The 24,975-nt window shown below is 38.4% G+C and overlaps 1 protein-coding gene across 4 annotated transcripts in view; it reads left to right on the forward strand.

Annotated features, from left to right (window-relative positions):
- lama2 (laminin, alpha 2) overlaps positions 1–24,975 on the forward strand; it is a 206,596-nt gene that overhangs the window by 138,916 nt on the left and 42,705 nt on the right. For all 4 annotated transcript variants that reach the window (XM_042389960.1, XM_042389962.1, XM_042389961.1 and 1 more), the window contains exons 28-39: positions 3,500–3,676; positions 3,774–3,959; positions 4,222–4,340; positions 4,750–4,867; positions 6,821–6,973; positions 10,441–10,565; positions 10,892–10,978; positions 11,356–11,549; positions 14,381–14,523; positions 15,000–15,098; positions 17,948–18,059; positions 23,442–23,604. In XM_042389960.1, coding sequence (XP_042245894.1) covers positions 3,500–3,676; positions 3,774–3,959; positions 4,222–4,340; positions 4,750–4,867; positions 6,821–6,973; positions 10,441–10,565; positions 10,892–10,978; positions 11,356–11,549; positions 14,381–14,523; positions 15,000–15,098; positions 17,948–18,059; positions 23,442–23,604 — 1,676 coding nt within the window. The remainder of the gene's footprint in view (positions 1–3,499; positions 3,677–3,773; positions 3,960–4,221; positions 4,341–4,749; positions 4,868–6,820; positions 6,974–10,440; positions 10,566–10,891; positions 10,979–11,355; positions 11,550–14,380; positions 14,524–14,999; positions 15,099–17,947; positions 18,060–23,441; positions 23,605–24,975) is intronic.

Raw genomic sequence — 24,975 nt, forward strand, 5'->3', positions numbered from 1 at the left:
GCTATTGTCTGAAAGGTTATTCTCTCAGTTTGCTCAACACAATTATCAAACACGATATGCAACAGAAAGAAGGTTCATGCTACCTAAAGCGAAAACAAGTGTGATAGAGAGATTAGTCGTGTAGAGAGCCATGGTCAGGTGGAATTCATTGCCAGTGCATATTGTACAAGAGAATATTAAAGATCGGTTCTTTGTCAAAACAGTATCTCCATACATTTCAGGAACTATAATTGAATTGTGTGAGTGTAACCTAGGGAAAAATGGTGTAAGAAAAAAAAAGCAAACCTGGGGGAAAGTAGAATTCCCCCTTGGCAGAGAATGAGGAATATTTTATAATATTTAATATTTAAATACCACATTTCTTGGAATTAAATATGCATGATGGATAAATATAAAATTTAAGAAGGTTATTCATGCAAAGATTTATGTTTATTAAAAAATACTATTTATTTGTATGAAGAAGGGGGAAAAAAATCAGGTTTGCCATGAATTCTTGAGTAATTGTTATTGATTTATAATTTTGTGTATGGCTTAATGTCTGTTGAAAGGATGAAAGTTTGTTCCTCTTCCATATGTACTTTGTTAATTCAGTGAGATGAGCTGTTTTGTTTGCTGTGTTTATGTGGCTATAGTGTGTATGAGTGTGTGTGACTGTATGGTTGATGGACCCCAAAAGTAGCCAATGTTTGTGCTGGTGCTAATGGGGATCCTAATAAAGAAAGAAAAAACATACAAGTTTGGGAAATATATAAAAAAGGACAAATCTATTAACATTTTTTCATTGTTAGGATGTTCAGACATATGTGTCAGTCTGTATGTGTGCTAAATGCTAAAAACTTTCAGTCTAATTTGTTAATTTTCAATTTTGGAAACAAAACTGTAACTAGACAAAAAAAACTAGTATATTGGTTATTGGAGAGATGTTTTATTTTCATTTTATGGATTTGACAGTAAGTTTTCCAGGATTTGTATGCTGTGTTGAGTTTTACGATTCCTTCGCGTCCTATTATATATGATTTATATCTGATCTCAATTTGGTTGTTTAGATAACATGCATGGCTTGTTTATTGGAAATCTCTACAGAATTTCAAACTGCCAATTGAAACATTCCAGTCTCACTCTCATATGTTGGACTGAAAATTGCCTCCCTAAAACTTACTTACATTAATTTGTATTTATAAATTATAAATGTGTATTTATTTTATTGCATGGTAAACTTTTTGGAAATGGTTTGATTTTATGTTTCTATCAAGGAAAATGCAAATGAAAAACCAGTTAAGATAGCTACAGTACATTAATGTGTGGCATTTAATTTGATTTAAGTAATAGTTGAGATAGAAATAAGCAATTTCACATTCCATGTGTGACTGCCTCTCTATTATGCAGCCAGTATCACCAGTGTATCCAAGCTATAGTAATTTAATAGATTTCAGAAGAGCACTCTTCCATAATGCCTCAGATATTATTCAAACAATATCAATATATCAACAATGTTGGACTACAGGGGCAAAGAAAGATCCAGGCTGCAACAGATGAATCTATTTTTTAAATCAGTCCACTCAACCACAACCCACAGTCAATAATAAGCCCTGATATAATTAAAGTAATATTGAAATATCAACACATAAAGTAGGAAACAGAGAGAATGAGAAAGAAAGGAGTAGATTTTCTCCAGATTGTCAGTAATAACTCAAACAGTATTCACATATCAGAGAGCAAGAGTCAGTGTGACACCATCAGGCTCAAGTTATATTCAGAAATTGAAAGTTATTTACATTAACTGACCTTGACCGCTAATAATATTAACTGCAAGAGCAATCCTCACACTAACTGAAGAAGGTAACACCTTTCTTTACCCATTGTTGCCAAAGAAGAATCACAATTGGGCTAAAATCATAGTTATGTGATAGTTTAGCAATAATAAAATGATAAAATACACCATCAGGGTCTTCTCATTCAAAGAAGGTGCTGTTTCAGAAGATATACCCTACAAACATTACCAAACAAGAAAAAAAAAAAAAGGCAAAAGAGTCGCTTTCTGTTCTAACACATCTGTGCAAAAAAACAGGCTCATTGTCTTACTGATTGTTCTGTTTATGCCTCTGATATATCAAATGTCACACATTTGTGGAGATTCATTCAGTCATATAACAATACATTTAAATGTTCAGGTGTGACATCTCTCCCCTGTAAATCTGTTTTTTAAGTTTCAACTAAAAGCCCTCAAATTTACCTGAAGAGTAAATAACATCATCTATTAAACAACAGATAATAATCCACATCTTGTCACTGAAATGACTAGAATGGCTATACCTACATTATTAAAATTCATTTGACAGATTCACAAAAAAGTCTGCCACAGAATGTTTGATACTTTTGGATAGCATGCTGCCAAACAGTATTTGGAGACAAGAAGGTATCCTCCATGTCTCAATTAAAGGTTTGCATAAAAGATGCTGCCATGTGGCTTGTTCTGAAAGCTGCATTGATCTATCCTTCATTAGTAAGGATATTCTACAATCCTCTGTGTCCACAGATGAAACAAGACCCAAAGATACAAATGTTTTTCTGTAACAAGGTAGGGGTCTCATTTTAAATCAATGTCTTCCAAAGTCAAAGAAGAGCAAGGGCGGAGTATTGCTTCAGCCAGCATCATTTAGGATTTGAGGAAATGAGGACTGAATAAAAAAAGAACGACATTGATATGAGTCATGGACACATGATAAACAGGGTTGGTTCATGGAATACTGAGGCCCCATGCCAAAAGTTGAAATTTTGCTAAATTTAAGAGCGGCTTGTGTTATTATGCTATTCAGCCCTCCCAGTTCACCAGTGCAGTGCTCTTTTCTCAGCCAGTCTGTGTCATCAAGTATGACATGATAAAATATGCAGCTGAAACAAGAGGGTGGCTGAAAAGAATATTTAGGAATATTTCTTTGATATTTAGTCATCCTTCATATCCTGCAATGCCAGACAAAATAATTTGTACTCACACTTTTAAAATGCATAAATTATTGGATCATATCAATTAATGAATTATATCAAAATTTTGTTAAACTTCTCAAAGTGTTTCTACAGTATAATCTTAAGTTGTACATTCATTCATTCATTCATTCACTTCTCCCCATACTGTATGATAGACACTCAATTTAGTAATTTTCACACCTATAATAATGCAGCATTGTGGAATTGTTAGGAGAGACTACTGGACACTACTTTTTTTGTTCCATTGTGGATTTTTTGAGGGAACTATAGTTGATAAATTTACACAGTCAGAACCCAAATATACTTATAGAAATCCTACTATACAACTAGGTATTTACTTATATCTTTAGTACCCATGTACACCCAAATTCACTGGTATAGGCAGCATGATATGACTAGGTTCCAGTGCATAGTAAAACTCTCTCTCCAACAAAAAGTATAAACATCTTGAATCAGTTCTACAAGGTTCAACTGGGCGTCACATTAATATCATCATCATTATTGTGTGTCCTAGTTAACACTGAAGCCAGAGCAGACTGTGCTCCCCCTGGTGGATAAATCCAACACCATAGAGACGAGGAAAGGGGTGAGCTTCCAACACCCTGAGATCCTCGCCCATTCAGAGCTGGTCACCTCAATTCTCTCTGAACCTTACTACTGGAAACTCCCGGAGCAGTTCAGAGGCTCTATGGTGAGAAATCTCACTGTGTTTGTGTTTATGTAGAAAACTGTGAAATCAGAGCAGTCTTGTTAAATGTCTTCAATCAATTTTTTACATCTCTCTTCAGATCACAGCATACGGTGGGCAGCTGAAATATGCAGTGTACTATGAGGCCAGAGATGAAACTGGTCCTTCCTCATATGAGCCTCAGGTCATCATTAAGGGTGGTCCTAACCGCAACATATTGATGACACGCCACATACCGGGACTCCAAATTGGTCAGCTCACACGCCACGAGATTGACATGACAGAGGTACACTAAGGCTTTGGAGGAAAGTGGGATACTGAAAAATAATGGAAGAAATATTTGAGTCATGGGTTCTAAAAATAATTTCTTCTATTAAATACTAACAAAAATAATAGAACTTAACAGAATATTGATTGTATTTATTTTTGGCGAACTCTGTTAGTCAATACAAGCAGAGTCGATTACACCAGTAATAGACTGCAGTAATAAAATTGAATTATCAGTGTATTCTGTCTGTGTGTGTGTGTGTGTGTGTGTTTGTGTGTAGCATGAGTGGAAGTATGCAGATGGCCGGTCTATGACTCGAGAGGACTTCATGGACATTTTGTTCTATGTGGACTACATCCTAATTAAGGCATCGCACGGCAACTTAATGAGACACAGCCGGTAAAACACACACACACTCACACACACACACACACACACAGTTACGTGTGTGTCCACACGGTGTGGCTCACTATCAAATATGAAATTTGATAGCTGAATAAAGTATAACCAGTGGGAAAAACCTCCCTCTCATTTGTATCTCAAGGGGTATTAATAAAATTGTCTCCACTAAAGGCCATTTTCACAGCAGAAACATTATAACCTCCTGCAAATAATCCACATAGTCTTGTCTGGATATCCCATATAAGACATCTAAATATGTATAATATAACGTGCTGCATATCATCTTTGATTTGATGGAAGGATAGTACCTTGATTTAATCCAAATGTCCCAAGAAAGCACTGCTATTAGAAACATGCATGCATCAAACATTTTTTGGATAATTACTTGTTGCCTTCTCTCTTCCAGCATTTCAGAGATCAGTCTAACGGTGGCAGAGGAAGGCAGACTCACTCAAGAGAGTGAGAAAGCCCATCAGATAGAAAAGTGTGAGTGTCCACTTGGATACTCGGGACTTTCCTGTGAGGTACGACGTCCACGACGAAACAAATGAAACACATGCACATGTAAAATCTACAAAATGTTACCTTTTTCTAGAAAAAAATCTCAGAACTACAATACAGGTAATCAGTTGTAGCAGGCAGCAACTAAAGTAGTCCCATAACATTAGCAAGTGACTGAGGCCAATATTGATTTTTGAGATTTTTTAATAAAATCATATAACAATATACGGTATATTGGCTGATAATGTTTGCCTTTTTAAACAAACACACAAAAAAACCCAAACATTTTTTGATGAAGAGCCCTTAAATTTGGTTTGTGAAGATCTGTGACTTACATATGTACTGAGCTGGACATTTTACAGTTAAAAATAAACCAAGTAAGTACTTTTTGGTGGACAAACTATTGTGCCAGACCACAGAATCAGTTAGTAATTGATCTTACTGGGTTGAACTTTTGCCAGAATACAAGTTACAGCAGGTTCTGTTTGCAACTGCTTTGTAATGTCATATAGAAAATTAGGACACTAGGAGATAATCATTCACAATATACCCAATGTATATGAATGTAAAATACATCACTAAGTTTCTGTAACTCAGTTCTAGTATTTTTAATTATTTGTGTGATGAAATGTCCTCATTACAAAAAGAAGATCCAGAAGTACAACACTGTATGGCAATATTACAAAAAAATGAATACACAGAATTTGTATTGACACATGTTGAGAATGTATATTTTGGATCTGACATTACAAACATGAATCACTGTGTGAGTTACCCTCTTTCTCTCGTTCCCTCACTGCTCAAAGGAATGAATTCTTTTTGTGTGCAGACTTTACATTGAGAGAGAATGTAAACATGGAGGTCACAGACTAGGCTTTCAATAGTATCTCACAACTTTCCAATTTACATTTAGTTCAGAGTTTTAAGCCGCCCTGACGCTTTTCAGACTCTCCTGTTTTGTTTTTTTATGTATTTTATTTTTTGCTTTGCTTAACCGGGATTAAGCCTCACTGAGTGTCTCGTCCACTGAGTTGTGATTTTGTCAAAGCAATTGACTTTCAGCTGCGTCCAGCTCCTTCTCTTAAGCCACAGAAAGCATACAGGAGTGACTCAATCTTCAGTTTAATGAGGATTTTGTAGAGACGGCTTATGATACACCGAGGCAACAGTCCTGAGCAATTCCACTGGACGCTGGCGCCTGAGAGTCATTTAAGTATTATTGTGTTAATCTCAAAGGAGTACGTGGCATGCCAGCAAACTTTTAACTATATTTTTCAACCTCTGTTTCACTTTGTCGCCTGTTATTTCGAGTGCAGAGGAGCACCCGTTTATATTGCCTGAAAAAAAAGAATTAGTCGTGTACATAATTTAGAAGCTACAGATACTGTTGAAAAAGTGCCAAATGGAAGCCAAATAGCAAACGGTAGCTAAACTTGAAATGTTCAGGTCGTAGAGGGCTTGGCTGACAGATGGCCATTCTATTTGTAGCTGCCGTCGTTGTTAATAAAGTATTTTTAAACGGGCGTTTAGCGCTAGCAGAGGGAACAGATGGCTCTTTAAATGGACTCCATTAATTATTACTGAACAGGAGAGAGAGGGAGAGAGAGTTACCTTGCATGTCTATGTATGTGTGTGTGTGTGTGTATGTTTATGTGAGCGGGTATGTGAGGGTGCGTGCATGTGTGTGCTCAAAAGTTACTGAAGGGAATAACTCTTAATTGTGTGTATGTGTGTGAAAGTGAGAGTGGTCAACAGTTGCCTAGAGAAATAACAATTAAGGATAATTATGTCTCCATGTATTGAGTGTTGTTTAGAATATTTGTGTGTGATTTATAAGCGTGTGTGTGCATCTAAATATCATACATAGTGTGTTGTGACTGTGGGAACAAATGCTACCAAAATTGGATCTAATAGTGTATTTCTACTTTCATTGTCTCTCTCTCTCTCTCTTTCTCTCTATCTCTCTCTCTCTGCAGGAGTGTGCTGCAGGTTTCTACCGTCTTCGCAGCGGTTCCCTGGCATCTGCTCCAGCGTCCAGTGTGCCCACTGCTGCTGGTATGGGCAGCTGTGTTCAATGCCAATGCAGTGGGCACTCATCCACCTGTGACCCTGAGACATCCATATGCCAGGTAAATGAATGAGTGTGTGTGTATGTGTGTGTGCCTGGGAGCACTCTGTCGCTGGAGACCCTCATACAGCCATATGCCAGGTAGCTACTGGAAAAGAAAGTGAGGTGAGAGAGAAAGAAAAAGATGTGTGTGTGTGTGTGTGTGTATGGGGGGGGAGGATGTCAGGTAATGTAATTAGCCCTGCAATAATTAACGACCCTGGGCTTATTCATATTTTGTGTAATTTCCTCTCCTCTGGATCTGACCCAAAGCTACATGGCTACTTTTAGAACGAGAGAAGATGAAAACATGAGAAGATGAAATACAATTAGAGCACATGACAAAGGCAAACAATATCTGACCCTTACAGTGAAACACAACAGGTAGTTTCTTTTCTTTAATTTTTACTCGCAAGACCAGGAAGAAAGAGAGAAATTTCCCGTTTTCATTTTTGTTTTGGTTCTGTGTTTTTAAGAGTTGCATTGAACGAGATCCTCCCTGCATGTCTTCCCCTAAATCCAACTGGTGGCTTGTGAGATAAATCTGCACATGCCAGTTGTTAGCTGTTAGTCTTTCCCAGCCTTTTCCCAATCTTGTCAGCTATGTAGTATGTCCCCCATCTGAAGACTTTGGCCCCAGGGAGTAGTTGTTCACGCGCTGAACGAAGGTCACCACTTGGATTTGATTTGTAAAAACACTGGCAGACTGAGAGAATTACACTGTTTTTGACATACTTGTACGGCCAAAGAGAAAACCCTTCACGCTGTCAGAAAACTCTATCCACTGAGATTTGTTTTGGATGGCTGATAAGGAGCCATTATGTTATGTGGTCTGATGTGGTTACAACACTAGTGCACTGTATACTGTATTTTGTAGTGACACAATATGCATTCAGCAACAAACTCAGAAAGATGCCGGCAGTAGCTGCGTTCTCAATTTTTGGATTTTTTTTTTTTTTGTGCCACATGCTTGCCCACATGACGTCAAGCATTTTCATAAGACTCTAAATATATAGACTGTAGTTTGCTCCAATATGCTTGTTTCCTCATCTGCCCTCCAATATTTTCTGATTTCTGATTCTTTTTATGTGTTTTTTCTCAGTTTTTGCTATTCTACCTCATCTCTTCTCATTCCTCTATCCATTCTCCTCTCTTTGTCATTCCTCCACTCCTCCGTATTCTTGTCTTTTTATCTGCTAAACTCTCATTCCCTACATTCTCTCTCCTCTTATCCTCAATTATGCATTTACTCATCCTTTGTCTCCTCTCATCTCCCCTTCATTCCCCCTCTCTTTTACCTTCAATTCTCTCATTTTTCTTTGTCCAAATCCTCCTCCGCACCGCTTCTGCTTCTCTTTCTCATCTCTCCTTAATTTTCTCTAGTTTTGCCAATTTGTTTCTCTCTTTTTACTCCCCCCCCCTCCCCCTCCCCTATTGTGTTTGATTTCTGTCTCTCTTTGCCTCCCAGCCATTTTTTCCTTGCACATTTCCATCTTGCTCTCCATAACAGCGTCATTAGCATTTTCTAACCGAGCGGGCTAAATTGAAAATGCTAAACGAGTTTGTTTCTGTGGTAATTAGCGGTAACAAGGAACACAGGAAGTTAATGGAAATGACTTGCCTCGTTAAGAGGCAACTTCCTGTTGAACTGATTGAAGTTCCCATTTCAACAAACAAGGCGAACACATAAGACAGGACCCTGGGGATATGAAGAGGAGAGAGTTGTGTGTGTATACAGTATGTAAAATATTTGTGTGAGTTTACATTGTGTTTTTGTATGATTGAGTGCACCGTGTGTGTGCGGGTGTGTGTCAGTTCGATGTGTCTGCATCTGTGAGCATTTCTGTGTGTATTTCTGTGTGTTAAGTGTGTTCATATTGTGGAAACGTACAGAATATGTAAATAAACACACTGTATTTTGTCATGTTGTCAGAATACAAGTATGACTAAGTATTGTGTGTATGTTATGCTGTATAATAAGCATAGTGGCAAATAAGATGAACACAAACGTTTCTGGATATGAAAATATTTTGGATCTTTTTATGTATATGTATGTGTGGTTGTGTGTGTCATTGTACCCTTGTGGCTACTCTCATATAAAACAGGTGAGTGAAATCTTGCAAAGTAAATGAGTATTTCAGATGGCCTGCTCTTAACGAAGGAAGCTTATTAAACGTGTGCGATCGCACCTGTCAGCTAACAGCTATTTGGCCGCCGCTGTGCACAGTCTCACAGCACCTCATCATGTACTGTAGAAGTGGGACGAGGCCCAAAAATCATTCATTATTGTGTGTGGATGGCTACATTTCCTATCAGAACTAGTCCAGGCTAGAAACAAGTTTACCAGTGTGAAGGCCTGGAGTGCTGGTGAAAAGAAATGAGTAATGATTTCCACACAGCTCCAGCAGAAGCAGCTGCAACCACACTGGGTAGTTCCCAGTGACAGTCCGGAGGTGCTGCTCAATCAACTTTTCCCTAAAAAATAAAAGTAATCAGATGACTGTTTTCATCTATTTGTCTCTGTCAGAAAAAAAACCCCCAAAAAACCCAGAAAATCTTGGCAGCAGGCAGCTCCTAACTTTTAAGGAGATAAAAACTGAAAGGATACTGCCAACATGTTGTCAAACATGTCATTAAAGTCTCTGAATTTACCACCTCACAGCAAAGCACACCAGTGATCAAAAGTGCTACTATTATCAAAAATTGTGGAGTGAACTGTCAGTGGGTAATAATAGCAGTATGCCACTATTATTTATGCTCTTCATCTGGTGTCGGTGTTAATCAACCAATGGTGCCAAAATAATCTAACTCACCAAAAAAAACAAGCCTCCTCAATGCCATTTTGTCAGTAATCACGGAGGGGATGATGAGTGACCCCATCTGTCGTCTCTTCAATTACTCATTGTCGAGTTGAGACAATTAGACACATGCAAGGGATTGCACACATCTAAGGAGTTATACAGTACTAATTTCCTCCCAGCTTTGATCAGAAGATCTGAAATATACTATATTAATTTTATCACACATGTCTATAAACTTTTCATATTTTCTAATCATCAAAAAAATATATTTTTTTCTTGCTCAAGCAAATCTGGTGTCTTGTTTTCATTGTGCCAGAGGCAATATTCAAATACAACATCCAGATGAAAGTCTAGCCTAAATGCTCTTAATTTAATTTGAAAATTAGTTTTCTTTTTTAAAGATAAAAAGCTCTCTGGATAAGCAGCGTGAGATTTTTTTTTTTGTTTTTTTTTGTCATTTTGTTGCAGCTGCCTTCATTTGCTCACACGATCAAACTCTGAATTTCAAACCAACCACACATCACACAAACTCATGCTGTGTGGAGGATGGGGAATTTAACACCCACACATTGGGGTTAGAGTCATAGTTGGGTTACAGAATGAATAGAAGTCAATGTAGTTTTGTTTTTTTTCCACAGATATAACATCCATTCTGTGTGTGTTTGTGTGTGTGTGCATGGGCATGTAGAACTGTCAAGACAACACGGAGGGTGATCGGTGTGAACGCTGCGCTCCAGGCTTCTACGGCGTGGTCCGAGGTTCCCCTGATGACTGTAAACCCTGCGCCTGCCCCCTTACCAACCCAGAGAACAAGTAAACTTTCTTTCTTTTCTTTGTTACTCTCATTCATCCCCTTCATCATCTTCTAATTATGAGTACATCTGTCTGTTTGTGTGGTTTTGATGAGTTTTGTGTTTGATATGAAAGTACTCTTCAGTGTGTGTTTCTTCTCTACAAATTGAAAGTATTGGTCATGTGTCATGTCCTCTATGTGTCTTTCTCTCTATTACTGTATTTATCTGCCCATTAGTCATGTTCTGACTCAGCACTTTTTTACATGCGTATTGGAACTTAAAAGTTACTTAAAAATTAAACTATTGGAAGTATTTTGACATTGTGGAAAATCTTTTTGTGTTTAGTTTTAGTCCAACCTGTGTAGCTGAAGGGTTCGATGACTACCGATGTACAGCCTGTCCTGAGGGATACGAGGGCAAATACTGTGAGAGGTCAGACACATACACACACACAGACACATACACACACACACACAGAGGTGCACAATCTTGCCATGAATAATGTAAAAAGGTTCAGCTTAAAAATCATGAACTTAACTTTGTATGTCAGCCACATTAAATGTCCAAGACTTTGGGACAAAGTCTCTGACAATAAGAGTATAACCATAATTGGTTACAACCATAATTTTGTAATACAAGGTAATCTAGGTAGTATTTTACATATGTATAAATTATTTCTCACTTCCTGTTTGTGCACATTTGAAATTGGCTTCATTTGTTTGCAGTCTCTAGTAAAAGCAATGTGAACCTCTGGTTGCAAGGAACACTATTCTTTACCCTTTCCATCTTCCCATGGTCCCCCTGTCCAGGTGTTCTACTGGTTACCATGGTAACCCGCGGATGCCTGGCGGTCACTGTGAGGAGTGTAAGTGTTCCTTGTGGGGGGCGTTCCTTGGACCATGTGACCCTGTCACCGGCCAATGCCGTTGCAGGGTCGGGGCATCTGGGAGGTCGTGTGACCAGTGCATGGAGAAGCATGTGTGTGGACCGGCTGGGATCATCTGTAAGACTAACACACAGCTTTTTGTTCAGTATTATCCATGGTACCCTTTTTTTCTTTTGTATTCTTTTCTTTTTTCTTTCTTTCTTTCTTTTTAGTCTTGCTTTCTCTTCATCCAGGGTGTCTGCAGGTTGCAATATTTGGTATAGAAGGTGCAGGTTTAATTAGAACATGAATTTTAGTATCATTAATTGAAATAGAATTAACTGAAACTGAAATTGTAATAAAGGCCCTTTTGACTAGTCTCCAACAACAGAAGCTAGCACAAAAGTAACTCAGAATTGCAACATAGGGTGCCAGACTTAATGAACCCCACAGACATCCTGCCTCTCTTTCCTCTGTTCCATTCTGTTCTCTATGGTGGCCCACCACCCAGCATAGTCACCTGATGTTGTGATTTTTACTTTATTTTGGTGATAAAATGCAAATGAGCAGTCACAACCCTTTTCTCCAGTTGCCAAGGGAGACAGAGGGCCGTGGCTGAAGTCTGATTCAAGTCATTTAGAAAATCATTTCAATGTCATTTGGAGCTAATTTAAACTTAATATGACCATAATGGCAGGGCCAATTCGATGCCATTAGCATGTCTAGAGGTAAGTGTACGTGTACAAGTGCGAGTGAGAGTATAGAAGAAAAGGTTGCAAGGCAGAGGCTGATGTGAAATTGCTGCTGTCAGGTCAGAGAGGAAATTGCTTGCTCAGGTCTTTATGTGTTCAGACATGAAGTGTGTGTTTATAAATTGATAGTGCGAGTGCTGCACTGTACCCTGACACCAAACCGGTCGCTTCTACATCCAGACTATAATCACAAGTCCTGATGGTTTATACAGAGTGGAACGATCAGACTGCTGTTCACTTGTTGAAGAGTGATTGTGCTCTCCATTTTGCCTGTGCTCTGCCCTGTCTCCCATTCTATCAGACGCAACCTAGCACTTTGGGACTCTGCGGTCCTGAATGGGGGAAATGCAGACAGGTCTCATTTCATATCTAACATATAACATCATTTGCATAGAAATGTAGCTAAATTTCAGCAGGTGACATCATGGATTGTGTTATTACAGGTTGGACATTTTCACATGAGAGTTTATGCTCGAAATTGAACCATGTTTTTCCAGAGTGAAACTAACTAATAATTCTTATGATTTCAGGATATAGCTTAATACAATCCACCTATAGACACAAAGAATCCTGCAATTCCTTTCTATGTAATGTGTACTGGGTGCAAGTTTTTGGGTTTTATTTTGTTTATTTTGTTTTTGGCTTTTTGTTTGTTTGTTTTTTGCAACTGGAAGATATAAAACCCCAAGACTCAAGATAAAGTATATTAAAGATCAGATCAGCAAAACCAGATTTGGAGACACTGTTGCTATCTGACCTTAACATGTATTTGACACATTTTGTCTAAACATGTTTTAACTAAACCACAGTGTTACTAACTTGAAGGCAGATTTATCTTCACCTTGTAAAGATCCTACTCCAAATATCCCAAGTATTCAGCAACATGGTGTCTATAGCACATTCTGGACAAAGACTGGATTTGTAGCCATGATATAAAGGGACTTGAAGTACACTGAAAACCCCAAATTTACAGCCATCCAAAACAAACAGCAGGAAACAAAGTAAGATAGGTGTGTTCTACTTGCAGCTGAGCACAAAAACAATTTTCTAGGGGTTAAACCATATTTCCAACAGCTTTAAGATACTTTCTAAAGAACACAGGCACCGGCATGTATTTTTGCACCTGTATGTTGTGCATGTGTGTGGATTTGCAGTGTGAAGCACAAGTTCACTGAGCTGAGCCAGAGCAAATCCTTCAGATTCACTGGGGTTTACTTTGGGCCTCTGTGGGGCTTTTAGCTTTTAGACATTGTATATAAAGTACTGTAATGATGTGCGTCATTGGACAGAAAATGTACATTATTGTTGAAACGAGCTGCATTGTTGCTTAATCCCTCCCAGCTCTGACCATAACTCAGATTATGATTCTTGTATTTTCATCTTGAATGTAAACTACTTAAAAAGGACCATCTGGCAAACAGCACAGTGATGTCACTTTTTGCAGTGAAACTGGTGATAACAAATGGTGGAACTATTTCAATTTGTGCCTAATTTCAGAATGTGTGGTCGGTGAATACAATCCTTCGTCACTGACATACTTGGTTTGGATTTGACAAGCGGCTATATACTCCCAACTACACTGAATTGTATATTTACCGTATCTGTGTGTGTATTTGTGGAGAAAAGTGTGTGCGCATGTGACCGCATGAATGCATTGGTGTAATTGTGTGTTCTGGTTTTGTCAGAGATTGATAGAGTAGAAACTGTTTTTTATTTTATTTTATTTATCTTTGATTTCCCTTGTCAGAAATTTTAATTTCTGCAATAAATCAGCCTCAGGCTATAGAAAGGCAGAGAAATTCAAACACGCGGTATACATAAAAATGTGTATGCGTGTGTCTGAGTGAATTCCCTGATGTGTGTGCATTTGTGTGTGTTTTTTTAGCCTGCAGTGTGTGCTCATAATAGGTGCTTTTGCCTCTCTGTGCTGAATTTCATGCATCGGCAGCCCTGTCTTTCTGATGCTGGAGTCACTTAAACACAAACACACAAGCAGTCACCACAGTTCTACACTGATGTGTTGAGAGACTCACAAGTAAACAACAAGCACACATACGCACACTTAAGTTAAAAAAAAAAAACACATATTTTTTATGAACATTGTAGATAAACTAGACCTTTCTTTCCTCTGTTCTCATTCTGCTCTCAGTCTCTAAACCTCTCTTACCATCATCATTGCACACTAGCTGCTGTGTAACTATGTGTTTGTTTCTGCAGCCTGTGATGATGAGTGCTCGGGTCTGTTGATCAGCGATATGGATCGCCTGTATCGCATCATCACTGATGTCACCCTGACCACGCCCCTCCCACCGCCATACAAGATCCTGTACCGCTTTGAGAACATGACAGAAGAACTCAAGGTAAAGACTGCCTCTGCACGGTGACACAAGACCCAATCAGCACGTTCAACCGGCACCAGTCAGAGGAACTTTGTCATTAACGTTATTTAGTGAGCTTGTTTTCACCATTTTCATAGAATGCAAACATCTTTTATTTTTGTCCTCCTCAAACACGAGTCATCATTTAAGGCTGTTGAGCCTTTGTGTTGTCAAAATGATGCAAAAAACCAATTCACATCTTCATTCCCAAAATTGTACTATTTTATTTTCATGTTAACTTTGATATAGTCATGTATAATTACAATATATTGAGTTCTATCAGATGCTCTCTGTTTAATTAATTCTTTCTTCCTTCTTTGCTCTTGCTCTCACTTGCTCATCCTCCTCTTTCTAGCTCTACACCACAGAACCACACAGTTCAAAAGCATAGCCGTGGGCCAAAATGTGTCAGACATTTCTCTCTGTAATTCCTTCATCTCTCTGTTTCTCTCCTGCAGCACATGCTGTCGCCTCAGAAAGCTCCGGAGAGATTACTACAACTGGCCGATTCCAACCTGGGATCACTGGTTGTTGAGATGGACCAGCTACACAGCAGGGTACAGACACTTATATTTTTCTTTTGGCTCAACTTTAGTCCCTCTTTGTCATAGTCTGTCTTCCTTTCACTCTTTATCCTTCTTTCAGCCTCTTTCTCTGTCTGTCTAACATGTAAGATGGAGTAAATATAGACTGTGGCGGGGAGTGAGATCATAAAGGCAACACTTATGTACAGAAAAACTTCAAAGACACAAGTCTAGCCATTTCTACAACAAACTTGCGACTGTGACAGCATGAAAACTAACCATCTGCAGCATGCTGACGGACATAAAAGCCCTACATAAAACAATTCAACCACTTTTCCTACATGCTGATTTAAAAGTCTGAGGGACAGTGGCGGCAGGCTGTGTGAGGTAGCCCAGACGTCCCTCTCAGCAGCCACGCTCTCCGCCTCTTCATGGAGAGGGACTGTTGCAAAAGCACCATAGAAACCTCCGTGCTTATGTGCAGATCAAACTTGTCGGTTATGATTGATTATTCTACACAGTTTCTACCGCTGTGTAAATCGGTGTTGGATACTGACGCATTGCAAATACTTCACACAGTTCTGTGAAAAATCGTGGGTCAATTAAAACATCTCCCTCTTTACCAGGGGTAAGGACTGCGTGCATCATCATTTTAAGAGTCTGGCTGTCTGTACTGCCTGGAGCTCTGCATTTTTAATTACAATACAAATAGACATGTGGCTGTGATGAGCAACATAATGTGATAGAGATTGTTCTGGTTAAATTTTATGGTGGTGTTCCAAGAAACAAAAGTTTGTTGTTTTAAAAATCCTGATTTTTTTGTGCATCATTACCAGGATCATGTTTATGCCACCATATGAAGACCAAACAGGCAACATTTTTGTTCATAGTTTGTCTGCAACTTTTTTTTGCATGTAAATCAGTCAAATCTAATTGAAACTTTAAAAATAATATGTCACTGTGGTGGTATTTGACTGCAGGTAGTAATTGCATGGTCGTTATTGGATTATTGTGATGATGAACATCATCTTTGAGTCATCATCTGCTGTTGGCTGTATATTTGAGCTGTTCTATATTCATATATATATATATATATATATATATATATATATATATATATATATATATATATATATATATATATATATATATATATATATATATATATATATATATATATATATATATATATATATATATATATATTTGAAACTGTGTACATTCCAGGAAACAATTAGTTTCCTCTTAGAAAAACTGTCCACAGGATTTCCAAAATGTCAGTGCATCATGACAGGAAAAAGCCCTGTATTTAAAGTGGATCATACAGAGCTCTGTATCCTTCTAAGTTACACATTTGATTTGTCTGTCTCAGACTGCTGGAATGTATAAAGCTTAAACTGAACCTAAGAATTCAGATTTGAACAGAAAGGACAACTGTGATTTTTACCACCCTCTCTCTTATATAGGATTCACATTAGGAAGAGATCCCTATACAACTAGTATGGAAAGAGAGGTGACCAATAATTCTTTCAGTGTACATATGAACATTGCACAAACATAGACTTCAAACTAATGATTCGTGACACACTTAAAAACAGAAAGCTGTTTAACCAGCTGTGTGACGTGCTGGTCAGCACAGACTATGAATCAACACAGAATCTCTAATGAGACTGTGTTTGGTCTGCAGAATGAAAAATCATTGACAAATTATGAGACAATGGGCTGCTGGGCACAGTTACAAATCAGCTAAGTCTGATCCAAAAGAATATGAATAGAATAAAATTAGTGAGTATGAAAAAACTTGGATTGGGATCAGCATCAGGAGTCGGCTGCCATTGTTTTGTCATTATTGTGATGTACTTTCCGTGTTGTTTGTAATCCACTTCTTGTTAACATGGTCACAAGTTAATGAAATCTGAATCAGAAAATTGGTAATTGGGCTATCTTTACATTTAACGGAGCCTTTTGACTTGCCAATGAGAAATGTTATCAACAGTTACTTCTGAGAGGCCCCTTGACCTCTTGTCTTGACGGTATTTGATAGAAATAATTTTCAATTTTAGTAAACACCCAAAAGCAGTTCTATGTCTTTCCAAGAGAATGCAAGAATCTATGCTTTTTTTCTTTTTTCTTTTTTTTTCTTTTTTTTTCTACAGTTTTTAGAGTCACAGTTGAGTTAACCAAAATAGAAAAACACTTTTTGAGTGGAGGAGGTCTACAAATGCCAAATGGAGAAAAATAACACTCACATTCACGCTGTCAAGCTACACCCTTTTAGGGACTGGGACCTTGACATTTGTTGACAGCAATGCTATCACCTATACCCCATCACACAGATACTCACTCACACACACACACACACATAAGCTAGAATGATGTAGCATGGTCTTGTCAAATCAAAACAATAATAACCTGCTCATTTTCTGTGTGTGTGTGTGTGTGTGTGTGTGTGTGTGTGTGTGTGTTTGTGTGTGTGTGTGTGTGTGTGTGTGTGTGTGTGTGTGTGTTGTGTTAAAATGAGTGTATTAAGGTGTGTTTTCTTGTCCGTCAAGAATTTGTCCGTCTCTGCTATTCCCAGGTCCTCTTGTGTGTGTGTTAATGTGTGAGGTTGTGTTTTCTTTTTTGTCAATAATTCATCCATCTTTGTGTTTGTGTGAGTGTGTGTGGGGGCACAAGAATAGCAGTGGGTAAACAGACCATACATACACAGTATGTATGTGTAGGCCATCATCGTCTTATCATTCTTGTACACCCTTCATCCCTACCCTTCCTTTGTTTGACAGAAGTCAATAATATGCTCACTTATTTAACACGTTTATTGTTTTATAACGCGTGTGTGTGTGTGTGTGTGTGTGTGTGTGTGTGTGTGTGTGCACATGTAGGCCACTAAGGTGTCTGCTGACGGAGAACAGGTTGAGGATGATGCTGACAGGATTCATAAACGAGCTGAGGACCTGGAGCAGTTCATCAGGGATACACTGCTGGGAGCTAAAGGTAGCAGAAATGAACACCACCTCTCCTCTATTAACTGCCTCTGTATCCTGCCAACTGGGATTTCTGGATGTATCTGTCTGCTGTCTCACTAGTTTCATTTGTCATTAGAGAATATTGCATTATATTATATTAAATGTAAGAGGTCTCTGTGGGAAATTTCCATTATTACGTTAGAGGAGATAGGATATAGTAAAGAATATGAAAAGGTGAGTGAAAAAATCTAATGAAATGAATATTTATCCTGCCAGAACATATTAAAAAACCTGTAAATAAATACATATGTAGGATCTTCACAAATATGAGCAAGCTTAAGTGGATGCAAAACAAAAGCTATGATAAAACTAGTGTAATTATTAATGTCAAAACTAGTCCAGCGCTACTAAAAAATAGAACATAGAACAGAGATTGTGTTGTACACAGTACACATTTCTTCAATTCTATAAAGCACAGCTTTGAAGGAAGTGTGTGTTCAAAGTGACATAATCAAAACACCTTCATGCCTCCTTTTTTAGATCACTAATGGAAAACTTAACTCAAACACAAAGGCTGATGGCTGGCAGCCAGCTGTCAGCACACAATGCCAGCTGCTGGTGCTAAGTGTTGTCTGAACAAAAAAAAAAAACCGCATCCATCAGGCTGCAGCATCACTAACCATGGTGATAAAGAGTCAGTGACTCCATTTCTGTATTCTATTAGCGACTAGTTAGCAAGTATCGGATGGTAGTGCCCTCGTAGGGTGTGTGTGTGATAAGAAAGAGACTGTACAAACAAAATGGTGTTTGCACATTTGTTAGGTGAAGAGAAACACCTGCTTTATCACACTGTTTGCATGCATGCATACAGCCATGCATGAATGCAGTATTTCCAATGGATCCTGAGTAAGTAGAGATAGTTGTGGATAGTCAGAAACTGACTTTGAGTAGAGAATTGCATGTGTGTCCTTGTGCACATGCACTATGCAAACAAAATCCACTTGGGCCCCATTTCTAAAAAAACTGTACCACTACTAGAGGTCAGAAACCCAAAAGTGTACTATTAATAATAAATACAGTAGTAAATTCATTCATAATTTAGTTATTTTCAAAGCCTTACAGTGTAACCTCCACTCCATTTACACGTGTGTAAAAGTTCTTCATGCTTTAGTGTTTTTGTATGTCCACAAATATCACTATCCACCGCTTCAGAATTTAATTCTGTCCCACTCTACAATGTTCCCAAAAAGATTTTGTTATAGTAAAATGTTATCTTGTCGGCTGAACAGGTCGTTTATTCTGGCAGAGGACTTGTCTCCCTGTTTTATCTGCATGTATAACTAGCAAATAGCTGCACACTTCAGCTTCAGTATCCTTTTGCCAGTGCAGCTGCAGTCTCTGCTCCCTCCGTCCCTACATCAATGGCTGTGTGACCAGCTTGTGATGTGTATTTCTCTTGCGACACCTCAGTCACTCACAGTCCTTACATACGCTCCACTGAAAACGGTACCACTGACGGCTAGTGGTTTCAGTGTTTTGTGCAGTGATTTCAGGCCATCAGTGTCCTTCCATGTGGGACCTAAGTGCTTTTTTTTTATTTGTCATCGTACAAGACTTGTGCAGTTTCTTCTGTTCAAGCCGTCTTTTCCACATCTTCAACCAGGAATGCCATTTCGTAGGTCACTCTGACCATTATGTGCTGTGGTTTGTTGAGCTCCTCTTCAGCTGTTTCCATGGCTCACCACATAAAACAAGGCAACAAGGACCCTTCAGCACACCACAAACCACTGTTGTGTCCCAGATCAATCTTAAAGATACAAGTTGCAAATTAATTGTAAAAAAAAAAGGAGAGTATACAGTAAAATAATGCAGCGTACCAGGAGAGAGAGCTATTTTATAATCCAGTTCATCTACTGTAGGTTTTAGTACAGAATCTCACTCAGAATCTCAGAAGTTAAACTCCCTCTTATTACATTTGCCAGATCATTCGGCAGAGCTTATAGTACATTATTTCGATTAAATATTCCGCCCTCCACTTAAGTACCTGGAGACCTTAATTCTTTTCAAATCAGATCTTGAATACAGCGATAATGTGGCATTCGATCATAGGCAGAGCAGATGGTCACACAGAGCCCGATACCATTCAGCTACACAATACAAGATTCTCAACAACGCACATTAGCTTTTCTGCTAAAATCTCCTTCTTATCTAACTAACAAACATACACATATCTTGTCCTGCACCTCAATTTGTTGAACGAGCCACCAAATGAACATTCACTGGTTAAAAGTGCACTGCTAGCATCAGTTAGCAGACTAGATAGCTAATTTACTGTTCAGCTGAAGCACATTAAAAAGCATGTAAACATACATGCAAATGTCACTTAGGCCTGATTAGATGCTGTTTTGATCATCAGCTGAGATGAAAAGGAGCCTGTCTGATATTTCAATAAACAATATATTGTTGACATTATTTTTGACTGCAAAGAAGGATGATTAAATGTGGTTTCAGTTGGACTTGACTGCTTTAGTCGAGTTCTGGTTGGGCTCACCAGCTCCCAGGTATAAATGTATATTTAAATAACTCTCCCTCCCCCACGCTGATATTGCAAAAACAAATGTGCTCTATGTAAAACTATGCAGTTCAAATAATCACTTATATTGATTACCATAATTAAATTTTTATGGCTTCTGGGATGAAAAGAAAGTTACCAAACCAACACATTCTGACTGGTTGTGATGAAACTCTCCTTGTTGTTGCTCTTAGCTCTCTGGCCCTCTGCCTAATTACAGTGTGATTATGGTTGTGTGAGTGTGTGTGTGTGTGTGTGTGAGAGAGAGAGAGTGAGAGTAGAAAAGAGAGTGTGTTGTGGCTCACTGGATGATTGAGAGTAGCAATTAGAGACTTAATTAGTGGCTATCGCAAACACACACACAATTACACACCACATACACAAACACTGATGCAGATGTGCACACATTCATACAACTGTGCACACACACACAGCCATACCACAGACACACACGCTTGCACATAATGAGGCAAGAAAATACTGTACACACTTTCCTCAGTGTGTGTGTCCATGTTTACTAGATACCATAATATGATTCCATCCACGTTTTAAGTGTTTAATTGGCTTTTAAATCCCACTATGTAATTATATGGCTGTGACACACACATTCACAGACTCGCAGACACACACACACACACACACGTGCACACATACAAATAAAACGTGCACGTACATACACACATGCAGTACAGCTGTTCATTAGCATGACGGCTTTAGTTCTGTCTTGGCTCTAATCACATCATGTTTACATTTCAAATGAGAGGAAATGCTGCATTGCCACAACCACACACACACACACGCACACACACTCACAGGCACAGGGCCACCCACCCACACACCTACAAACACTCTCACACACACCATTAAAGTTTCAACTTGCTTTAATCATATCACGTTTACATTTCAAATGAGAGGGGAACACACCATCACACATGCCGCACACACACACAAACAGCCTCCACCATACTCACACGTGTAACGGATATGCACAACACACTCTTTTTTTTTTCCCCCTCCTCTGTCTTGCACAAACAAATACACACATACTCCTCATTAAGTTCCAGCAGCTAGAGTTTTATTCAAATGAGCCTCGGAGTGTTTTAGAGCAGTTTCATCATTGATTGGTTTGAGATTTCACTGCCTTTAATTTGATAAAAGAAGGGCAAGCATGAAGTCTGCCAAGAACACTGGCTTTGAATGGTGTTAACAGATACAGTAGCATGCATGTGTGTGTGTGTGTGTGTGTGTGTGTGTGTGTGTGTCTGACTCTCAGCATGTGTCTGTGTTTAAATGAGTGAAGATCAAATGGTGTGGTTCTGTCTTTCTTTCTGTTTGTGCCATGAAGCTGAGATATGCCAGTACACAGCACACAGACAGAATGTCCATCCAGGCCCATATATCTGCTGACTGTTGTTACATATTTGTACAACATCAACGTATCTTTACATACTATATGTTTCTATGTATAGATGATGTCTGTCTATAAATGGCAATGTTGTTCCAAAATGTTTTAACATCTGGTTTGTAGTTTTTAGTGCCGTGGGATGCAGCATCAGTGAAACAACAACTCGATCCATCATATTTTTAATCTATTCTCTGGTCAGATTTTTTAAAATCAAGTTACACGAGCGGTTGATGGCGTAAACCCACTAAACACTACCATGCCACTCCAAACGTCACACAGACATTATTAGTGACTGGTGCAGAAAGTTAGACATCTGTCAGATAAAGACCTGGATATGGTGGAGACCAAATTACAGCTGAAATAAAAGTGAATACTGGTTTCATCAAGTTTCCATAAACACAACTCCAAATTAATTCTAATGTTCCTCATTGTCTGCTTGATGGCAGTCAATAGTATACTAACATGTTAATGTTAACAATTTTATCTGGTGATTGTAAGGTTGGTTGAGTGGTGAAGGTAAAAAGAATGGGAGTCTTTAAACTGCTCAAGAGTCCTAGTTTCTTCTTCTTCTTCTTCTTCTTCTTCTTCTTCTTTTTGCAGTGGAGTAGGTGCAGTATATTTTCACTGCAGATCAGCTTGGCCAAAACTGAAGAAATCAATAACTAAATAGAAAATAAAAAATAACTAGACTATTGCTGTGATTTATCCATCACCCAATAGATAAATATTACAACTTAACAGTGGAAAAACATAAATAAACATGTAAAAAGAGTTAACGTTATGTTAAACTGCTCAAAATCAGCATATCCTCCAAACATCTCACAAACCCCCCTCCATCTATACCACACTTGGCACATCCCCCCAGAAACTTGACCATAAAATAAGTCCAAATGGACTGGGACTGGTTTGGCAGTTCCTGGGTCCAAACAGAGGATGGTGCAGTCTAGAGGAAACACAAACATAAAATACGCAATATTTTTGTCAGGCGTCCTTCCTAAAAGCTCAACATAACAACATAGCATAATTACACATAACAAGCTTCAACCATTAATCTGTACTGATTACCAAACAACCCAGATACATGTGTGTTGTGTCTTACTTAAGTTACAGGTTATGAGGCATCCCATAATATAATATTTTACACTATGTATCTCTGAGTTTGTTTTGAAGTTCTTCTGCCTCCAAGTGCACCAAAACTCTATTAATGCAGCTTTATGTAAAGCTAATCTATCAATGCTTCTAAACTACATATCTAATCATGACAAAGACACTTTTATACCTGTACTTTCCTATAATTTTCACAGTAGATAAATCCTGAACTGATTCGGGAATCAAAATTTTCTTTCAATGCTTGTACGACTGCAACTCCATGAACTAAATCTGTCCATCTATAGTAGCCTCACAGAATTGTTTCTGTGCGTCTGTGTGTCCAGACCTCCAGTCAAAGGCTGCTGAGTTGAACCAGACACTCTCGCGGAGAGATGGAACTCCAGACAAAAGCCTGAAGGAGATGAAGGAGGAGATCCAGGCCATGCTAGACGAGATGAGAAAACGACAGCTGGGAGGGAAGAAGAGCATTGCCGAGGAGGAGATGGGGTATGGACAGACATGAACACTGACACACATGCACACACACACACACATACACACATAGGTCATGTATCTTTCTCCCACACACTACAATAACACCAATTTTGAGAGAGTTTAGCAAACAGACTAGTCTTTGTCTCACACACTGAGTGTGCTCACACATTTCTGAACATGCACACAAGCATGATGAGAAGACCATATGTGCAATTTTCATTGATGAACAGACTGAAAATACTGTATGAGTATTTGAAGACAGGGAAAATGAGCTTTGTGTTTGAGTGTTTTGAGGTTTCTGTTTGTTTGTGAGGGTTTTTTTTTCTTGTTTTTAGATTTCTTCATATTTAGTTTCCTTTTTGTTAGTCTTCCTGTTGGTTGATTTGACCTGAACCCCCTGTTCCCCACGTTGTTTTCGAGGAACCAGACTATTTTACCTGCTTGTTGTTTTGTTTTTTATTCTATTTTTTTGTGTCTCATACCTGTATGCTAATGCATTCACCCTGTGTGTCTGTAGATTGTCTTTGTCCCTGCTGGGATTCCTCAACTCCACTCTCTTGCTTGTCGTTCTGCAGAATGTTCCTCCACCAGACTATCTTTCCATGAACATGCACAATGACAGGGAGAAAGAACAGCATGCAGAGGATAGAATATACAGATTATTCACCTTAATAATTAGAAACAATACTTTTCAGTCCCACCTTCTTATTAGAGTGTGCGATATGTTCACACTGGCAAAATGACAAATTCAAGTAAACCAAAAAATTCCAACTATACTAACTACATTAAAACACTAATGTGTTAACAATTTTTAACTTCATAACTACACATCATGGGTCCTTTTAAATGAAACAGCAGCCTCTTAAAACTTGCTTAAAGTTACATTATCACTGCCTCTTCAAGCAGTTTAAGAGTCTGACGCTTCTTTAAATTGGAAACCATACAGAAATAAAACTACCATGGAAAGCACAACACCACACATCATGGTCTTCAAAATGGTTACATTATAAAGTCAATGCATGTGTGATTTGTAGTAAATCATGCAAAACAACTGGAATTTTCTTTTTTTTATTCCTTTCTGTTGACACATGAGACATAAGAGGTAAAAACCTTGCATTTAACAGACATCGGATTGTTATGTATCCTAAAACCATGACTTTCTGCTGATGCTGAAGTGTTTACAGCCTTGTCGCTCTCACTTTTTCTCTCTCATGGAATTTGATGGAATTAGTAATCTACTCTCTTCATTCCTCCTTTCTCTCTCTCTCTCTCTCTCTCACTCTCTCTGTCTCTCTCTTTCAGCAGAAACTGTTGACGAGGTCAATGAGTTAATTAAAAGTATCGCCGTAGGGGGGTGAAACAGAGAGAGACATAAAAATACAA

The sequence above is a fragment of the Thunnus maccoyii genome, chromosome 17, assembly GCF_910596095.1.
Source record: "Thunnus maccoyii chromosome 17, fThuMac1.1, whole genome shotgun sequence".
In the NCBI taxonomy this organism is placed as follows: domain Eukaryota; kingdom Metazoa; phylum Chordata; class Actinopteri; order Scombriformes; family Scombridae; genus Thunnus; species Thunnus maccoyii.